The sequence below is a fragment of the Oreochromis aureus genome, linkage group 7 (assembly GCF_013358895.1).
Source record: "Oreochromis aureus strain Israel breed Guangdong linkage group 7, ZZ_aureus, whole genome shotgun sequence".
Lineage (NCBI taxonomy): Eukaryota > Metazoa > Chordata > Actinopteri > Cichliformes > Cichlidae > Oreochromis > Oreochromis aureus.
In genome coordinates, this window is record NC_052948.1 from 28,804,567 (window position 1) to 28,825,554 (window position 20,988).

Consider the following 20,988-nt stretch of genomic DNA (forward strand, 5'->3'; position numbering starts at 1 on the left):
AGGTACCCCATACATCAGCTGGAGTTCCTGTCATTAAAGTGGGCTGTGGTGGGTCGCTTTCATGACTATCTGTATGGGGCGCGCTTTACAGTGCGTACAGATAATAACCCCTTGACTTATGTTCTGTCTACGGCAAAGCTCAATGCCGTGGGACACAGATGGTTAGCTGCCTTGTCCACATATGACTTCGATGTCCATTACAGACGAGGCAAGCATAACATAGATGCAGACATCCTCTCCAGAAACTTTGACACTGAATGGGAGACTATACCGGAGGCAGCTGTTAAATCCATCTGCAAAAGTGTACGAGTTTCAGAAAGCCCAGAGTGTCCCACCAGATGTGTTGACCAAACTGGGGCTTCCCCGGAATGCATCCCTGACATCTATGCATTTCCTCTTAAAATGGGGTTACAGTCCCTGGAACATGTCTCAAAAGCTGATCTCGCTAAGGCACAGAAAGAGGATCCAGTAATTGGTCCAGCGGTCAAAGCTGTCCAACAGAATTTATGGACAGGCAACAGTCCGGAGCTATCGCTCCGTTGCCTGTCCAACAGAATTTATGGACAGGCAACAGTCCGGAGCTATCGCTCCTAAAAAGAGAGAAAGATAAGCTGACTCTGCTGAGTGACGGTCTGCTCTACCGCATCACCAAACGGCACTCAGGGGAGGAGGTCCGTCAGCTAGTCCTGCCAAAGGTGTATCATGGCGTCGTGTTGAGATCAGTACACAATGACTCAGGACACCTCAGCATAGAGAGAACTCTGGATTTACTCCGTCAGAGATTCTACTGGCCAAGAATGTTGCAAGACACTGAGCAACATATCAAAAGTTGTGGTGAATGCATAACACGCAAGACTCCTGCCCAGAGAGCCACACCGCTTCACCAGAACTCCAGCAGTGGACCTATGGATCTGGTGTGCATTGACTTTCTCTCAATGGAGACGGATTCCAAGGGGATGAGAAATGTTTTAGTGGTCACCGATCACTTCACACGCTATGCCCAGGCATTCCCGACCAAGAATCAGACGTCTCAAACAGTGGCCAAAACCTTAGTAGATAAGTTTTTTGTCCACTATGGTCTTCCGGCTCGTATCCATTCAGACCAGGGGCGAGACTTTGAGAGTCGTCTGATCAAAGACTTGTTGAAGAACATGGGGATAAGGAAGTCACGGACTACTCCGTATCACCTGCAAGGAGACCCTCAGCCAGAGCGGTTCAATCGAACGCTGCTTTCAATGTTGGGTACTGTAAGCACAGAGAAGAAACGTCAGTGGAGCCAGCATGTCCCTTATTTGGCCCATGCTTATAACAGTACAAAATGTGATGCAACTGGTTTTTCACCAGGCTATGACAAGAGAGTTGGTTTCCAGTCTCTAGAAATAGGAGACAGAGTCCTACTGAAGAACTGTGGTCTCAAAGGGAAGCACAAGTTACAAACAAGATGGAGTCCAGTACCTTACTAAGTTGTGAGAAAAATGCCCAACCTTCCTGTTTACCAACTAAAGAAAGATAATGGAAGTGGTCTTCTGAAAACAATCCACAGAGACCACATCCTTCCTGTTGGCCAGCATGTGAAATTGCCAATCCCTGAAGAAGGCAATAACTGTTGTGGCAGACAAAAACCAAAGGGCAAGAAACCAAAGCAGGCCACAGTTGTGTCTGACCCTCAGCCGTCACAGGATTCTGATTCGTGGTCCAGAATCACCGAGAGCTACAACTGGACCAAGGTATGTTTTAGTTCCTGCTGCCAGCTTAGGTTCTCCTTCCTCCTGTCCTGCTCTCTGTTCTGTAACAACCTGTTAACTAGTTTAATTTCCTACTGCCTTTGTGTCTGTACTTGTCTATGAACTTTGAACGCTGTTAGGCTGAAGGAGTCCTTCAGGCTGGTTGGACATTGGTTTAGAGGATTTCTTAACTTCTGCCATGTTGTGACTGCTGGAGACAGTCTGCTAATCTTGCTGCTGTCTTTCACATCTTCATAAATCTCTGTCATATATGAAGTCATGAATGATTTCATCAGTATGATTACCTGAACAGGTGAGTTTCAGGATTTGGTAAGAATAATCTGTTGTTGCACAATCCCTCAAAGGAGATGTGGATAGAACACACTCAGGTGTAATCAACCATGCAGATGTGCGTGAGGAGCGTCCCTTTTCTATAGAAACAGCTGGGCCACAGTCCAGATGTTCACAGAAAACAGCTGCTTCTTTCAGGGTCCAGGAATCATGAGAGCCACACAATGGTCTCCATCCTGCCAGATGTTTCAACTCCAGTGTACCTGCACAGCGACTGGGTCCTCCTACCAGCCTGACATCATTAACTGAAGAAAAAGCAGAGAGTCATCAGTAGAAGAATAAAGTGATATTGAACCACATCAAAGCTGCAGCTCCTCTTCTACCTGAGCAGGTGAGTCCAACAGCTTTGCCAGGTGAGCAGCTGTTTCGAGCTGAGCCTGAGCTTCTACAGTCCAGGAGAGCAGACTCATGGCCTCCACACTGGAACTCTTTGCTCCACACTGGAGCCTCCACTTCTCCATAGAGCGCCCCCTGGAGGCCCAAAGGAGGTCCACAGCCGAGCTGCCTACAGACCACCTCTGCATCCTGCTGGTCAAAGTCAGCTTCACACACTGAGGACCAGCTCTGGTTAGACTTCACCTCCAGTCTGCCTGAACACAGACTGGAACCATTCAGCAGCCTGACAGAGTCTGGAGACATCAGAGAAGATCAAACAGAAAGAGATCAGAGACAGCAGACACACAAGAAAAAGATGGCAGCAAACAACTATTCACTGATTCAAACTCAGCACAACTCAACATGACTTCATCATTACCAACAGAACACATCTTTATAACAGCACACACTAGAGACATGTTAGCATCACAATTACATTTCATAATAAAATAGCTGTAGTTGCAGCCCCAGCCCACTGGTTTCCTTTGTGAATGTGTAGTATTGTTCCTTTTTCTTGTGTAACCAATAAAATCAGTGCAGCTGATGGAGGGACATGACATGGCCAGAGAGACAAATTTGTTGACATATTATATTTTATGTTTCTTTATTTTCCTTTTGGTGGTGATGGTGTATTGTCTGTTTGTGTAAATGCTCATTTGATGGCTTTATTCCCAATTCTCCCTCCTATCTTGTCTTCCCTTGAATATTGCTCTGTGAACCCAGTACCCCAAAAGAGAAGGTCTGAATCTCTCATCTTCTGAGTAGTTCCCACCAGGCAGTGCACAGCTAGAATAGAGGCAGGGGGTGATGGGACTCGTACTGTTCCAACTCCTTCTATCTTCCATTTTTATTCAATTCAATTTTTTTCAAGTGCCAAAAAAAGTGTCACTCCCACCCCCACTACCAACAAAAATTCACAAGGAGTAGTGGAGTCTGCCAGGATGTCAATATCTCAAACATCAAAACTTTTCTTGCTCTTTGGCCACCGCTGTCATTTCTGCAACAATGCTACATATTTTTCTACCTTCTACCTCACACATAAGGGTTTGTAATCAGTCATCATCCACTCTTTGTTCTCCCACAGTATCCTAATTACTTATGAATGTCACGTATAATGAAAGTAGTGACATGAGGAATCACTGGATGTTTCATATCATCATGCACAGCTAATTAATTAAGCCTTTCCCCAACTCTCAAAAATTAATTCTCGACTACTAGACCTAGCTTATAGAGATGAATGCTTTCCTTTTCTCCCATTCTTTATTTCAAAGTAGATATTTCATCACCAAACCTTTTCAATGGTTAATGATGGCACGCCTTGCATCTTGTGTATCAAAGGATAAACACCAACCATCCAGTGTCACCTGAAAGCTTTTAATATATTTTTCAAAAGTATTTGTTGTTATATTGAGTAGAGATGGCACGATACCACTTTTTTATGTCCGATACCGATACCAATATCATAAATTTGGATATCTGCCGATACCGATATGAATCCGATATAGTGTGTTTTTCAATCAATAAAACTGTTTTTTTAATATCTTGCTGCATTTTGTATAAGTTCATACTCAAGTTTAAATAAACAACAACACTAAAGCTATTCTGTTATACCTGTATATAAAAAATACACTGCACCCAAAATATTTCATAGTTCAGCAATACTGATCAATCTAATAAACTTAAACCTACTCCATCCTCCCTATTCTGGTATTTTAAAGAGTACTTAGCAGAAATATTAAGCAACCTAACTAATAGGGTTGCAAACTCCCAGCAAAAAAAATAGGGAACCACCCCCCACCCTCCACCTCATGATGCTTAATCGACGTAATCAACTTTAATTTGATGCAGTGTGAAAAAAAAATGCACAGAATTAAATTATTTTTCAAGAATAATTAAATAGATTCAACATCTTTCTTCTACAGAATTGCAGACTGCACAGATGGTAACTTCCCAAAGGAAAAAGTAGTATAGCTTCCTAGGGTATATTAGACTTCATAGTTACTATATACAGTAATGGACTTCTATATATTTTACACAAGATTAAAACTTTGGGTGTAAGATTCAGATATTTATTAATTAAAAGCTAGACATTTTAAATGAGAATAAGAAAGAAAAGTATGTCTTTGTGCCCCCTTTTCCCTGTTCATGCCGTATCGGCCCCCCTGGCTAAACTTTGCTAGATCCGCCCCTGCACAGTTACCAGCCGTCAGCGATGTAGAAAAGGATCCTGGTGTAGAAAGTAATATTAAATAAATTCTAACAACAGCTTATCAAGGTTAAACGTGCTGCTGTTGTTCAGCCGCTGGTTTCCTCTTTCTGGTGCAAAGTGGGTCAAAAACAAAGAAGAGAGACGGACTCGCGACAGAAAAGCCGATCAGCTGATCATTAAGCAGGTTCATGACTAAAGTAGCAGCAGGAGACGGAAGGAGAGAGAGGCAGTCGCTCCATATATCGGTTGTTAAGCTTAACGTGGGAATGCTTTACAAACATTCAGAGATGAACTTACACACTTGCTTTACTTCTCTCTGGGATAACTTCCTCGGAGATGAAATGCTGGTTTGGTAGCGAGGCTACAAATACACACAGCCGCTCTATCACGTGACGCACACTGCTCCGACGTGCTACGGTTATGAGCCGAGTTACGCCGTGTCGCAAGTTTTGTGAGGTGCTTTTTTGATATGTAATGGATCGGATTACATTTTTTATTTCTCTCCAATATCCGATCCAGTAATTTACGTCAGTATCGGACTGATACCGATACGTAATATCGGATCGGTCCATCTCTAATATTGAGTCCACTACTGGACACAGAAGTGTAGTGGGGGTTGTTCCTTAAGACGATCGCTGACCCAGTATTGATCATGTGCCTCATCACATGAGCCAAGGTGTGATAAAAAGGTGTGAGTTATTACAAGCTGAGGTTTTGGGTGAAACCATTATAAGTCTTTGCCTCACCCTGTCAAGTGAGCTACCAATGATGCAAGATGTGCATGAGGGTTGAGGTGCTTGGGGAGGAATATCAAAGCTGTGGTTGGCAGACACTCAGTGTCAAGAGCCACCCTCTCTGTTCTGGTCGTTCACAGTGGACAAGTGGAGATTAACGGCTGAGTCTTGTCCTGTCCAGGTGGGCCTTCCATGTTGTGCCATGCGTTTATGGAGTGACCCTTTGACTTGAGTTTGATAAACTCAAAGACAAATGTAAGGGATGTTGTTTCATTTGTCGTTCTGTTTCTTCCTAGTTGATATCTTTTGGTGGTGCTGTCACTTGGTGTTCACTCTCTCTGTGGTAGAGTCATACTCCCTGTTCCAATACACAGTGGTGTTTTTGTGTAGCTTATCTGCGTAGCAATTTAATTAAAATCTTATAGATAACTAATTATTTCTATAATGTAATATTCACATGCTTCATCCAAAGCACATTGTCTGTGTAATCACTTGTTAATTTATACTCACAGTATTCATTCACTGTATCTTTAGGGTTTTGCTAGCTTAGCTTAGTTCATAGCATATTCGCTGGCAGGTGACCTCTTCACCTGTCCCTCCTGCACTTTCCTCCTCCTTGTGTCAGATATTTAGTTACTTCTTGGCCTCCTTTAGCCGTGATGATACTTGTAATACATGTAGCCGTTTTTCCGTGGCAGACTATCCCAAGCAGCAGGGGAAAGAGGACGACTGGGTGACAGTGAGGAGGAAGCATAGTCTTAAACAGAAGCCCCTGGTAGACCACCAGCCTGTTCACATGTCTGACTGTTTTTACCCAATCGAAAACACACCTGCTGGGGATCAAAATCACTAGTTTTTGGCGATTCTGTTTTGAGACACCAGCAACCATAGTCAATTGTCTTCCAAGACCCAGAACAGGCAACATTTACAGAAATTTAAAACTGCTGGATAAGGGTAAATGTAAATCCAGTAAAATTATAATTCACGTCGGCAGTAATGAAACCTGGTTAGATCAGTCGAAGAACACCAAAATCAAAATTGAACCGTGTGTAACTTTGCCAAAGTAATATCGGACTTTTCTGTGGTCCCCTCCCCAATCAGACCAGAAGTAACATATTTAGCCAGATGCTCTCCTTAAATTACTGGCTGTCTGAGTGATGTCAAAAAAACAATGTGGGCTTTATAAGTGAGAAACTTTCTGAAGGAAACCTGGTCTTCTTAGGAAAGACAGCATCCATCCCACTTTGAATGGAGCAGCTCTCATTTCTAGAAATCTAGTGAAATTTATTAATCCCCCCAAACCATGACTATCTAAAGTTGGGACCAGGAAGCAGAGTTGCAGTCTTACACACCTCTCTGCAGCTTCTCTCCTCCTGTTATCGCCCCGAAACTCTGTCCCCTTAGAGACTGTGTCAGCTCCCAAACAGACAAAAAAACCCAACTTAAACATAAAAAAATCACAAAGAAAGAACAATACAGTATCCACATCTGCACCAAAGAGTAAAACAGTGTAATGTAGATTATGAAACATTCGGTCTCTCTCCTCCAAATCTTTGTTAGTACATGACTTAATAATTGATCAACAAATCGATTTACTTTGCCTTACAGAAACCTGGTTGCAGCAGGATGATTATGTTAGTTTAAATGAATCAACACCCCCGAGTTATTCTAATCATCAGAAACCTCGAAGCACAGGCCGAGGGGACTGTGTGGCAGCAATTTTCCACACCAGCTTATTAATCAACCAAAGACCAAGACAAACTTTTAATTCATTTGAAAGCTTGTGTTAGGGTCCTGGGACTGAGCGGATGTCCTAAAAACTCCCAAATCTGGATAGTCAGATAAGATATACCAGAACACCAACGTGCGTTTTTAAAGGAACAGAAAGTGAAAATCTACAACAGACAGAGCACACAGTCATGGATAATATCTTCAGCATAATTACCTGAGCAGGTGAGTTTCAGGATTTGGTCAAGGTGATCTGATATTGCACAATCCCTCAGAGGAGTTTTGGACACAATACAGGAAGACCAGATCAACCACACAGCTTTGTATGAGGAATGTGCCGCTTCTATAGAAACAGCTGAGCCACAGTCCAGATGTTCACACATAACAGCTGCTTCTTTCATGGTCCAGGAAACATGAAAGTACCCCATTGGTCTCCATTCTCTCAGATGTTTTAACTCCAGTGTACCTGCACAGCGACTGGGTCCTCCCACCAACCTGACATCATCAGACTCTGAATAGAAAGCAGAGTCATCAATAAACAAATAAAGTGAGTTTGAACCACATCAAAGCTGCAGCTCCTCTTCTACCTGAGCAGGTGAGTCCAACAGCTTTGCCAGGTGAGCAGCTGTTTCCCGCTGAGCCTGAGCTTCTACAGTCCAGGAGAGCAGACTCATGGCCTCCACACTGGAACTCTTTGCTCCACACTGGAGCCTCCACTTCTCCATAGAGCGCCCCCTGGAGGACCGAAGGAGGTCCACAGCCAAACTCCCTGCAGACCACCTCTGCATCCTGCTGGTCAAAGTCAGCTTCACACACTGAGGACCAGCTCTGGTTAGACTTCACCTCCAGTCTGCCTGAACACAGACTGGAACCATTCAGCAGCCTGACAGAGTCTGGAGACATCAGAGAAGATCAAAGAAAGAGATCAGAGACAGCAGACACACAAGAAAAAGATGGCAGCAAACAACTATTCACTGATCCAAACTCAGCACAACTCCAATATGACACTGGAAACATGTTAGCATCACAGTTAGATTTCATAATAAAACAGCTGTAGTTGCAGCCCCAGCCTACTGGTTTCCTTTGTGGATGTGTCATATTGTCTCTTTTTCTTGTGGAACCAGTAAAATTGGTGCAGCTGATGGAGGGACATGACATGGCCAGAGAGACAAATTTGTTGACATATTAAATTTTTGTGTCTTTATTTCCCTTTTGGTGATGATAGTGTATTATCCATCTATTTAAGTGCTCATTTGATGGTTTTATTCCCAAATCTCCCTCCTGTCTTCATCTTCCCTTAAAATTTGTTCTCTGAAACCAGTGCCCCAAAAGAGAAGGTCTGGATCTCTGTTGGAATAGTCCAATCTCTCATCTTCTGAGTAGTGCCCATTAGGCATTGCACAGAGCCAGGGGGTGGTGGGACTGTTCCAACTCCTGGCAAGTCCACATTTCCAATTGTTTTTGGAACTCATAGATGTCGTGACCTCCGAACCAAAGAGTAAATGGGCCATCCGGGTTGTTATCAACGCAAAGTTTAAAAGCCACCATCTGAGATGGTATTGGGGGTGTGTTAGTGCCCATTGCATGGGTAACTTGCACATCTGTGAAGGCACCATTAATGCTGCAAGGTACATATAGGTTTGGGAGCAACATATGCTACCATCCAAGAAATTTTTTTTTTCAGGGACCTGCCTTCTTATTTCAGCAGGACAATGCAAAGCCACGTTCTGCATGTGTTACAACAGTGTGGCTTCGTAGCAAAAGAGTGAGGGTACTAGAGTGGCCTGATTGCAGTCCAGACCTGTCTCCCATTGAAAATGTGTGTCAGATTATAAAGCTTCTGTCCTGTGCCACATCATCAATAAACACTAGTGTTCCACTGCCACTGGCAGTTATGGATGCCTGAGCCATCACACTGCCTTTGCCGTGTTTTACAGATGATGTAGTATGCTTTGGATCATGAGCTGTTCCATGCATTCTCCCTTCTTTTTTCTCGCTGTCATTCTGATAAAGGTTGATCTTGGTTTCATCTGTTAAAAGTATGTTCTTGGAGGCGACCTCAACCTTGGACTAAATGAAGAAATGGATAGGCTCAATACAGCAGGAACTCAGCGTAATTGGCAGTCCACAAATATAATCAAACAGTATATGAGCGACTTTGGTCTTTGCGATGCATGGCGCCCCCCTTCACCCCACCAGTAAGGAATATACTTTTTTCTCACATGTTCATCACTCCTACTCTCGCCTGGATTATTTTTTTTGGTCAGCAGCTCACTGCTGAGTGACATTTCAGACACTGAGATTCACCCTATAGCTGTCAGCGATCATGCTCCTGTATCTTTAACACTAATGCACAAGAATAATACTACGCCAAGTAAAAACTGGAGATTTAATACATCACTGCTTAAAGATGAAGACTTTATTAAATATTTTAAAAAGAGTGGACTTCATATTTAGACTTTAATGACACTCCCGAACATCAGCTTCTGTTTTATGGGAAGCAGGAAAGCTGTGATGAGAGGTAAAATAATTTCTTTCTCATCACATAAAAAGAAAAAAGAAAACAAAAATATTCAGGAATTAGAAAAACCATCAAATCACTAGAAGAAGCCTCACGCGTCCCACCAAGATCAGGAAACACTGAACAAAATACGCAAAACAAAACTAGAATTAAATGAGATAATTGATAAAAAACAAAATTCTTAGTACAAAGACTACGCTTACAAAATTATGAACATAGTAATAAATCCGGTCAATTTCTAGCAAACCAGCTAAAAATAAATAAAGAAAAACAACTATATGTGCTGTTCAAGATTCATCTGGGAACACAATATATGAACCGAAACAAATAAACAACATTTTCAGGGATTTCTATGAAACGTTGTATTCACCACAAATAAACCCATCTAAAAAGGAAATTGATCAGTTTTTAGACAACATAACTCTCCCAAAATTATCAGACACTCAAGCAATGGCACTGGATTCGCCACTGACGCCAGGTGAACTCCAGGAAGCCCTGATAAGTATGCCCAATAATAAGGCTCCAGGTCCAGACGGCTTTCCTGCAGAATTCTACAAAGAATTCTGGACGATTCTAGCACCAGTTTTTTACAGAACGTTGTTGGAAATCAAAGAAAAGGGCAGACTTCCATCAAATATGAATTGTGCAAACATTAATCTCCTGCTAAAACCAGGCAAAGACCCTGTATATCCCTCAAGCTATCGTCCAATATCCCTTATAAATGTAGACCTTAAAATAATCTGCAAAGCTCTCTCAAAGAGACTAGAGAAATAACCCCCTCTTAATTCATCCTGACCAAACTGGTTTCATAAAAGGTAGGCACTCAACAACTAATACACGTAGATTACTTAATTTGATAGACTACTCATACAGTAAAAACCTTGAAACTACAATATTTTCTTTAGATGCAGAAAAAGCGTTTGACAGAGTTAACTGGAAATTTCTATTTGCAACTTTACACAAATTTGGTTTTGGATCTTCTTTCATCAACTGGTTAAAAATATTATATAATTCCCCAACAGCTTGTGTCAGAACAAATGACCAGACATCCTCCAGCTTCTGTCTCCTGAGGGGCACCAGGCAGGATGCCCACTCTCCCTTCACTGTTTGCAATTTTTATCGAACCACTAGCAGCAGCAATTAGACAGAATTCAGTAATTAAGGGCATAAAATGCAAGAACGTGGAACATAAAATCAGCCTTTATGCGGATGATGTGTTACTCTTTCTCCAAAATTCACAAACCAATATCTCTGGGGTGATTGAACTGATAAACTCTTTTGCAAGAATATCAGATTACTCAATTAACTGGTCAAAATCTACAGTCCTTCCGATTAATTGCTCCTTCCATAATTCCTCTTCTACTCCACTGCAATCGGAAATATAAAATATTTAGGTATTAATGTTTCTCCCAAGCTTGCAGATCTAACTAAATTAAACCATATCCCACTTTTAAAGAAAGTAGAAGGTGATCTGGCTAGGTGGAAATGTCTACCCATATCACTCATGGGAAGGGTTGCCGCTATAAAAATGATGGTATTACCAAAAATAAATTATTTATTCTCAAGGATCCCAACTAAACCGCCGCAAGATTGGTTCAGATCTCTAGATTCATATATGTCCAAATTCCTTTGGAAAAATAAGCCCCCACGTATAAGCTTAAAAACACTACAAAAGACCAAGGATAAAGGAGGATAAGAACTACCTAACTTTCAGCACTACTTCTTAGCCAACAGGCTTCAGTTTATCTCAGGATGGCAAAAACATACCCTCTTAGATGAACCTTGGCTAGATGTAGAACAAGCACTTTGCAATAATCTAGAGATTTCAGATCTACCATTTATCAGCTCAAACATCCAACGACATGAATGCTTCAAAAGCATCAACATCAGCTCCTCTCTGACAGCGTGGTGGGAGTTTCTAAAATTGACGGAGTCTTCATTAATCCCATGCAAACGTACACCTATCTGGAACAACCCTGACATATTACAAAACAATAATATGATAAACTTTTCAGATTGGAGTGGTAAAGGAATCAAATATTTAGAACATATACTAGAAGGAACAGAATTTATTTCATTTGACAGACTAGTTGCACAATATGGGATCAACAAGAAAAGATTTTTAGAATATCAACAAATTAAATCCATAGTAAAAAAGAGATTTAAACCGGGTCAAGTTGAACTACAAACGCCACCAAGTGTGGTTCAATTTCTTACTCTTAAAACCCCAAATTACTATCCAAAATATACAGAATGCTTTCTAAAATAGATGAATCAATATCACTTCCTATTGCAAAATGGGAAGCGGATTTATCAGTTAACTTAGACCAAAACTTCTGGTCTCAGATTTGCTTAAAACCTTTCATTTAATTAGAAATCCCAGTCTTCAATTAATTCAATACAAAATACTACATAGAGTGCACTATACAGGTCATCGGATGTTCAAGATGGGCTTTACGCTCTACCAACAACTGCTCGCACTGCCAAACCAATTCACCGGACAATTATATCCACGCTCTTTGGTTCTGTCCACCAGTTCAGAAGTTTTGGCGCGAGATATGTGACTTATCAAAGTGTCTGAAATGTAACATTCCAACTTCCCCTTTAGTATGTTTGTTGGGCAGCTTAGATAATGTCACTACGGAAAAGAATATAGCCCATATGGTTTTCACTGCCCTATGCATAGCCAAGAAAACAGTCCTCATGAACTGGAAAAATAAAAATAATCTTAATTCTAACCAATATAGAAATTATCTATTAGATTACATTAGTCTTGATACAGCCTCTGCCACCACATCAGATCAATTGCTCTGGGCTCCTTTGATCAGCTCCATCACCTAGTGGGGTGGGGGTCATAGTTTGGTCCCACCTTCACTGTTGTGATTGGTGTGGGGTAGGGACAGGCTTAGGGCATCGGGGGTTTCCGGGAGCATCTTCCTTGGGGGCTCAACCCGGGTAGCGGTCATGGCCAATTAGGGGCTCTGTTGGCTCTTAGGTGACGGTTTCTCGTGTGGCTGCGTGCAGCGGGGCTAGGGAGGGTCTGTGCTGACGGACGGGGGTTACTGACCTGGTAGCCTGGCTGCCCCTGGGTGGGTCCGGGATGGGCGTGAGGTTCTGGGGCGCCCGCCTCTGGGCTGGGGCCCTGGCCGGGCCTCAGGGGCTTGGGTCCTGGTTGGTGTGTTGCCGAGGTTGTGGGTGGTGGGTGTATGGGGGCCCGGCCCTGGCGCAGGGTGCCGCTGCATCGAGCCACCTGGGGGCTCTTCAACTGGTGGGGAGGTTGTCACATCTTGCAGGAGCTTTCCTCTCTTCAGGAACTCTCTGCAGGAGGGGAGATACAGGAGAGGTGGAGGAAGATCTCAGCCTGGGCGTCTATTGTCTTGTGTAGTCTGGAAGATGAGTGGATGATGGGGTGGGCGCAGTTTTCTCTGTGGTGGGGTCAGGTGGACTGTCCCGGCTCTGTGGGGCCGGGCGGCGCTGCTGCACTGGGCCCCGGTTCAGATGGGCCTGGGCCCCTTTCCTGGCGGGTTGCAGAGCATGGGGTGCCTACTGGGGTCAGCGGGGAGCTGGCCCCAGGAGGGGTCACTGCCCCTCCCTTCCTTCCCTCCCCATCTCCAGCGGCCTCCCTCTTCCCGCCCACCACAATCACCCACACATGCAGGGCCTTGGGGTAGGGGTGTGTCACCAGGGTGCAGAAGAGGCATCCCCCTCTGTCCCCTTCTGGCTGCCTCTGCCTCAATTTTATCCCACAACTTAGACATTCACATTACTCACACTCTCATTACACATACATGTAGGATCTTGGGGTGGGCACACCACACGGATTCCAAAAAAGTACCATCAGGGTGTACACCTCACCCCTGGCGTGCGTTGCCCACCTCTCAATTTTAAATACACGTAGACATTGAGGGCTAGCAGGAGGGGGGCTATACGCTTACCTGCTGCTCTGGCAGGTAGCTCCCTGCCCTCCTGGGTTTTAAATGCACCTTAGAACACACATACATCAACACTACATATGAGCGGGTGGAGGGAGGTTTGAGTCTTCCTACACCCCGCTTCTCTGCGGCCTGCTGGAGCGGGGGGCTAGGAGGAGGAGTTGGCCGTCCGACTGGGGTCTGGAATGTGGGGCCTCCCTGCTGCTGCGGAGTCGGGCGGTCTGCTTCTCCCCACCGCAGGGAAAAGGGGTAACACCACCTGAGTCTGGGTGCAGTTTCCCCTCCAAGGGCAAGGGTACCTAGACTCGGGGCTTAGAGTACGCTTGGGGAGTGTGATTGTGTGTACAGTGTCTCTCTATGTCTGTCTCCACGTTGGGTGAGTGTTGAGTAATTGTATATGAGAGCATGAGGGTGGGAATAGATGTTTGTATCTGTGTGTGCCTGTTTGTCTGTGTCTATATGTCAGGTTGGGTATCAGACGCCACCTCTCTGGGGACATCTCAGGCCCTCCAAGGTTTGAGGCCCATCTCCCCACCACTTCCCCTGCCGGTGGCGGACGCCTCAGACATCGGTGCGTTGGTGGTTCTTTGTGTCCGGGTGGGCGCCCAGGTACCCACCGGCTCACCCTTGGCGGCTGCTTATCGGGGCCTGGAGCCTGGGGCTCGCTCGGGCCACTTCGGGATGGGGTGCCCTCAGCCTCACGGCCCGGGGCTCGGCCACTCAGGCACAGCTGGCTGCCGGCGGAGCTCACGGGCACGCCACTGCAACCCCCTGGCTTCTGCTCCGCGGCTGCTGAGTGACCCCTCATCTGGGACTCTCCTCAGCTCTTTCTGGGATAGCATGCGGCTGCCCCTATGTTGGTCTTCCTTGGTCTCTTGTGTTCTGGGGGCCTCTGGATGTCTGGAGTTTTGATCTCCTCCATACCTGCTTCATGCCCTGGAGGTCGGGGCAGTGGCCCCCCACACCCTCTAGCAGATCATTACATGAAGGAACCTTTTAAAAACAAGCGCGTTCATGCTCACAGGTGTACACACGGGTGATCACACACACAAACTACACCCTTTTTGGCTCCTACCTCAAAGCACACTGTGCGCTGTTGATCTCACGTGCTGCACAATGATGTTTAATATTTAGTATTTACTGTCATATTCCCATATATCATTGTGATCTTGTTTATTACTCTCGTTTTCTTCTGCTTGCTTTCTTTTTTCTTTCTCAACAGGTGATCCAGGTGATCGATATATGTATTTTTTGTCTGCTTATTCTGTTGGTTTTTGTTTTTTGCCCTTTTTCCCCATCCCTCTTCTCAGGTTCTTTTCTTTCCTCTTTCTTTCTCCCTTTCTTTCCACCAGGCAAGTCTGTCCCGTATTCAGCAAGTGAAAATAAAATAAACAATAAAGGTGAATCAAATGGACCATTACGGCAAGGCTGGGATGGTCCATTTGGTAAAGTAAATCCGTTGGGCATCTTTCTTCGCCTTTAGACAATAATTCTGATGGCAAAAGAACCAAACGGGACAGGTTAAAAAAAAAAAAAAAAAAAAAGAGAATAAGAGGACGTCTAGAAGACAGCAGAACACAATATGCACTTTTTTTTTAATATTTATAAATAAATATTTGCATTGTTGTCTTTTTGTAAAAAAAAAAAAAAAAAAAGTATGTTTTTCCATGTTTTTCTGTTCTTGAGGCATATTAGTGGCTTGCACATTGCAGTTAACCCTCTGTATTTAATTTCATGCAGTCTTCCCTTTATGGAAGACTTATATATCCATACGCCTACCTCCTGGAGAGTGTTGTTCCCTTAGTTGGCTATTGTCAAGGCAGAGCTCTAGACTAACTTTTTGCCACAGTTGCACTGGTGCACCTAACTGTTTTTCTTAGGTGCACCAGCACAGCACAGGGGATTTGGGCAGTGCATTTATCGCGACATATTTCATTTCATTTCATTTGCCCCGGGTTGAAATAGTTTTGTGAGGTTTAACCTGAGATTCTGGCATTTATGGCAAAATACCTTTATATTTAATAGTCGATTCAGGATTTAATGAATCGATATCACCTTATTCAAGCTACTCGCCTCTCTCTATCCGCCTCCACTTTCAAACGTACACACGCATATAGGACTACAGGTCCCGCCCACTATCTCTAATTGGGTTTGACCACCCAATTAGAATGGGCGTAATGTGTGTCTGTTGTTGACCACACGGAGACATTCAGAGTTGTGAAGTCTTTTGTTTGTGTTTTTTTACTTGAATGGCTGGTCGCACTGGTGCAACCTAGGACTTTTTTTTTTGTTGCACCATTGAGAAATTAGATTGCATGTCTGGGGTTTCTCTTCCCCATGGAAATTATTCTGGGATCATCCACCACTGTTGTCTTTCATGGACGTCCCAGGTTTTTTTGAGTTGCTGAGTTCACCAGTGCTTTCTTTCTTTCTTAGGATGACGCTTGAGGTCCACATTGGCAGAGCGGGTGATGGGGCCCACGAAATGGCCCGTCAGGCAGTATCCCAGGCAACTGGTCATAACTGAAGGGATGAACCTCAGGGGTGGGCGGAGCAATGCAGGTAGAGCAGGACCCTTAGGCAGAGGGTATTTTAATAACATAACAAAGGAATTTCCCAACACTTGCACATGGGATATCTTTTAAATTAATTGTCCAATTACTTGGTGCCTCAAAAGAGGTAGTTAAGGAGCTGAAACTCCTAAACCCTTCATCCAATTTGAATGTGGATACCCTCACTTGAAAGCTGAGAGTCTTTATATAACTACAATAACTACAATTGGCACATGTTTCAGTAAACAGGTTAAAAAAACAAACAAAAACTTTTGCTGTCAGTGTTGAAATATATATGGACCTAACTGTAGAGGAGGAAATGATGAACTGAGCCAGTAATCGAGTTCCTGTCTAACCTCGGTTAGGGTACTAACCAACACTGAACACGGGGTACGCTGGAGGAGGAAAGAGTTCTTATTAATTACGACACCAATCGCATTTAGTCTGATTAATTTTGTCATAATATCCAGGGCCTGGGAGATGCAACTAATAAGTCTTTGTATTATAGGCTAGATCCGACCAATCATTGCAGGCCTGAGTCGACTACATGACTGGTTGGGTCGAAGTGAAATCATGCTAAGACACAAAAACCCAGATGCTGAAAATAATTTTTCAGCACCGGAATAACAGCTGAATAACAGCTGACAGCAGCTAGATGGGTCAGCTACTGCTGCCAAGGGTTCCTGGAGTTTGTCTCACTAGACCGTGGTTCCTCAATGGATGCTGGGCTGTGTTTGCCGCTGGGGTCTTAACCATCAGGCTGCGTTAAGTTCTCTCCCCTGCTGAATCAGATCTGTTGCTATGCTCTTCGGGCGACTGTCACCCTTCCTGGCCATTGTGGGGCCTTTGCTCCTGGCCCTCTGTTTTGCCCCAGGATGGAGTCCTGGAGGACATGTTACCAACTAATTGGACAGTTTATACTCATGGTTAGTAGTTATAGGCTATGTGACATCAGCACTGGAGACTGGGTCTCTAGGTAGGCCTAGGAATATTTGTGTGACTGAATCTGATTTTTTTTTTTCTTCAGATTTTATTGTTTACTGATTTTAGAAAAATGTCATCCTTTCTGTGATAACTTAAATTCTACGTGTGGTGTCAGCAATAATACTAGCTCTACAGTTGTTTGTTAACCAGAAAATGTATACATAAGTGTCTAATAATGATGCCTGGGTTACATCCTTCATATAAATGCTTATAGTGTGGTTTCTAAGGTGTATATGTTTAGAATCTGGGCCTGTTTAACTGGTGCTGATATAATTGTTGTTTTTGAGACTTGGCTATCCAAATCTATACATTAAGACGTGGCAATTGATGGATTTAACATTTACCACTCAGTCTGTCACCTACCAGAAATCATTCTGCTAGATGATTTTAATTGGGACTTGCTTTCTTCTGTGTCTGATGATTTTAAGGCACACTGCTTGCTTTTAAATCTAACGCAATTATTCAAAGCCCCACATGCCTTGATCTCAAATCCCCAGATAAATCTTCTCTTATTGACCTTTTTTTAAACTTTTCCATATCAGCAGTTTTTGCCAATGACCTGAGTGATCACTGCATAGTTGGTAGACACACTAAAATCTCACTCCCCAAGCATCATATTATCACATAAAAGAAATTTAAAGCTTTTCAGTGAGCAATTTCAGTTTTTTCATGTTACCATGTCGCCAAAGTGCTTGCTCATAGGGGGTCATATGATTGTTGGGTTTTTCTCTGTACCTATGAAGCGCCTTGAGGCGACTTTTGTTGTGATTTGGCGCTATATGAATAAAATTGAATTGAATTGAATTGAACATTGACAATATCAATTTAGCTTGGAAATATTTTCAGGAGAGTTTTATCTACTTTGTGGACAAATAGGCCCTTTTTTGTCAGGTCAGTGTGAAAGGTTGGGACAGCCACTGGTTCAATTCTGAACTGGCCGGTCTCCTACATAAGGGAAACCAGGCCTGAGCAGCTGCTAGAAAGTCTGGATCTGATGCTGATTGGCTATGTTTTCGTCAGCTGTGTAATCTGTTTACTTTCTCAATCAGGAAAGCCAAATGTGACTACTTTCTGACTTTGACCACTGACAGTCTAAAAGACCCTAGGAGGTTTTGGCAAACCAGTCTCTCTCTGCTAGCTCTTATTCCTCCGATCTACCTCCTTATTTAATTATTCACTCCACTCCTGTGTCAGACAAAACTGAAATGCTCAGTTGTTTTAACAAACACTTTGTTGCTTCTTTTTCTTTGTTTAGCACAGTGTCTGATGGTAAAATTTTTGCATACATCTCTAATACTTTTTCCTTTACACCCTTTTGGTAGAAGAGGTATGTAGGGCTTTGGAGAGCCTCGACACCAAAAAGTCCTCCAGTCTTGACAATTGTTCTCCTTTCTTTTTGCACCTGGCTGCAAATATCAAAGCTGAGCCATTGTCTTATATATTTATTTTTTCTATAAAACAGAGCACTTTATCTGAAATGTGGAAAGGTGGTGATTCTTCAAAATAATAATTACAGGGCCAATTTCCAAACTATGTGTCTTAGCTAAGGTTCCTGAAAGGATGGAAAATAATTGAATTAAACGTTATCTGGATGAAAATAGTATTGTTACGCTACGTTATTTACCATTTATATCAACAGTGTTTGACAAAATCTAGATGCATCTGTTCATTTTTATGGAGATGATACAACTATTTATTGTTGTGTTTGTACCATCGACATGATTTTCAAACAACTACAGCTAGCTTTTGATAGTTTTCAGTCACAGCTGAGTCAGCTCAGACTGGTTTTAAATGCAGAAAAAAACAAAGTCAAATTGTTGTCAAACAGAAAGAGGGTCCAGGCAGTATTGCCTTTTTTTTTGTATCTGCTCAAGGCATTTCTATTGAAACTGTGGCCTCATACAAATACCTAGGTATTATAATTGATGACTTTTAAAGAAACCTAGGCTACAATTGGGGTTCTTTTTTTTAGAAACAGATCATATTTTCTTTCACCACAAGGAAAAGTCTTGTTGCTGCCATTTTTTTTTCTTTTTTTTTTTTTACCCTCCTATATTACGGTGACATAGTTTACATGAATGCCTCTGCTCATTCTCTTCATTTGTTGGGTTCTGTCATGGGGCATTAAGATTTATAACTGGCTGTAAACATTAACACACCACTGTACTCTATATTCCCTCATTAACTGGTCCTTATTGAACTTACACAGGATGGTTTATTGGTATCATTTTATCTATAAATCTATTTCTAGTTTACTGCCCTCTTTTTTTTTTTTTCAGAGTACATGTTACACAAACAGTTTAGTCATAGATTGCTGTCTTACATAAAAGGATGGCTGTTAAGTCCTTTAACCCTCTAGCAAGTCTAGCTGGTGGAACTTCAGTTCCTTGCATTCCGACCTCGAAAGACATGTCCCTGCTTCCACAGGACCTTTTCATGGTCTTGAATATGTTTTCAGACAGAGGGAGGATTTAGTGGCAGCATAGTAACGTACCTGGGAGATGTGCACAAAAGCCACAATGAAAGGGGCAGGGATTCTAACTGCCAAATGTTATGAAGCCACAGAACTTAGACTCTATGTGTGACTTTGATGATACTAAAAAAGCCCAGGTGATCTGTTCAAATACGTAGACATTAGTTTGTTAGTTCCCTTCATAATGACAATAAAAGAAGCTGCTCTTGGAATGCAGTAGAAGGATCCTGAACGAGGAGATGTGAGAGAGATGTAGTGGCTGATGAAGATGGTCTGACAGATGATCTGGTGATGAAACTAGTCTAGCATTTGATTATGTGCTATCATATACATACATGACACTATAGTGATATAGCCTCAGAAACAAGAGCCAACTCAAATGAGCATGTTCATGTGATGTGTACCTGCATGGGTGTGATCAGTGTGCTCCAATAACAAGATCTACATCCCTGCTGACTTCTGTTCTAGTTCCTGCTGTTAGCCCAGCTTTTCTCCCGGAACATTTCCCACCTCCTGCCCTGCTCTCTTTTCTGTAAGAACCTGTGAAAAAGTCTCCCTTCCTCCAGCCTTTGTGTCTGTACTTGTCTATAAACAGCAGAGGATTTCTGAAGCTCTGCCAGAGTGTGACTGATGGAGAAAGCCTACTGCTATTCTTGCTGCTATCTCTCGCAGCTTGGTACATTTCTGTCAAATATGAAGTCGGGAATGATTTCATCAATATGATTACCTGAGCAGGTGATATTCAAGATGAACTGATTGTAATATGATGCTGCACATTCTCTCAGAAGAATTCCTGGCTGAACACAGTCAGAACTAATACTCCATTTAGATCTCCATGTGGACTCCTTCCTCTGTGTTACAGAAACAGCAGAGCCACAGTCTAGATAGTAACAGAGAACAGCTGCCTTCTTAAAGGACCAGAGAGAGTCATATACTGGTCTCCACTCTCCCAGATATTTCAGCTCCAGTGTTCCTTCACAGTGACTGGCTCCTCCCACCAACCTGACAGGTTCTAATGGAAAGCAGAGAGTCATCATTAAAAAAACAAAGTGAGTTTGAACCACATCAAAGCTGCAGCTCCTCTTCTACCTGAGCAGGTGAGTCCAACAGCTTTGCCAGGTGAGCAGCTGTTTCGAGCTGAGCCTGAGCTTCTACAGTCCAGGAGAGCAGACTCATGGCCTCCACAATGGAACTCTTTGCTCCACACTGGAGCCTCCACTTCTCCATAGAGCGCCCCCTGGAGGACCGAAGGAGGCCCACAGCCGAGCTCCCTACAGACCACCTCTGCATCCTGCTGGTCAAAGTCAGCTTCACAAACTGAGGACCAGCTCTGGTTAGACTTCACCTCCAGTCTGCCTGAACACAGACTGGAACCATTCAGCAGCCTGACAGAGTCTGGAGACAT

The 20,988-nt window shown here is 43.2% G+C and overlaps 1 protein-coding gene across 1 annotated transcript in view; it reads right to left on the reverse strand.

The window, feature by feature from the left end:
- The window catches only part of LOC116321380 (scavenger receptor cysteine-rich type 1 protein M130-like), a 31,398-nt gene extending 10,410 nt beyond the window's left edge, over window positions 1–20,988 (reverse strand). The window contains exons 1-6 of the mRNA XM_031741219.2: window positions 20,673–20,988; window positions 20,311–20,595; window positions 7,709–8,014; window positions 7,339–7,632; window positions 2,399–2,704; window positions 2,030–2,320 (exon numbers count right to left, since the gene is read on the reverse strand). Coding sequence (XP_031597079.2) covers window positions 2,030–2,320; window positions 2,399–2,704; window positions 7,339–7,632; window positions 7,709–8,014; window positions 20,311–20,595; window positions 20,673–20,988 — 1,798 coding nt within the window. The remainder of the gene's footprint in view (window positions 1–2,029; window positions 2,321–2,398; window positions 2,705–7,338; window positions 7,633–7,708; window positions 8,015–20,310; window positions 20,596–20,672) is intronic.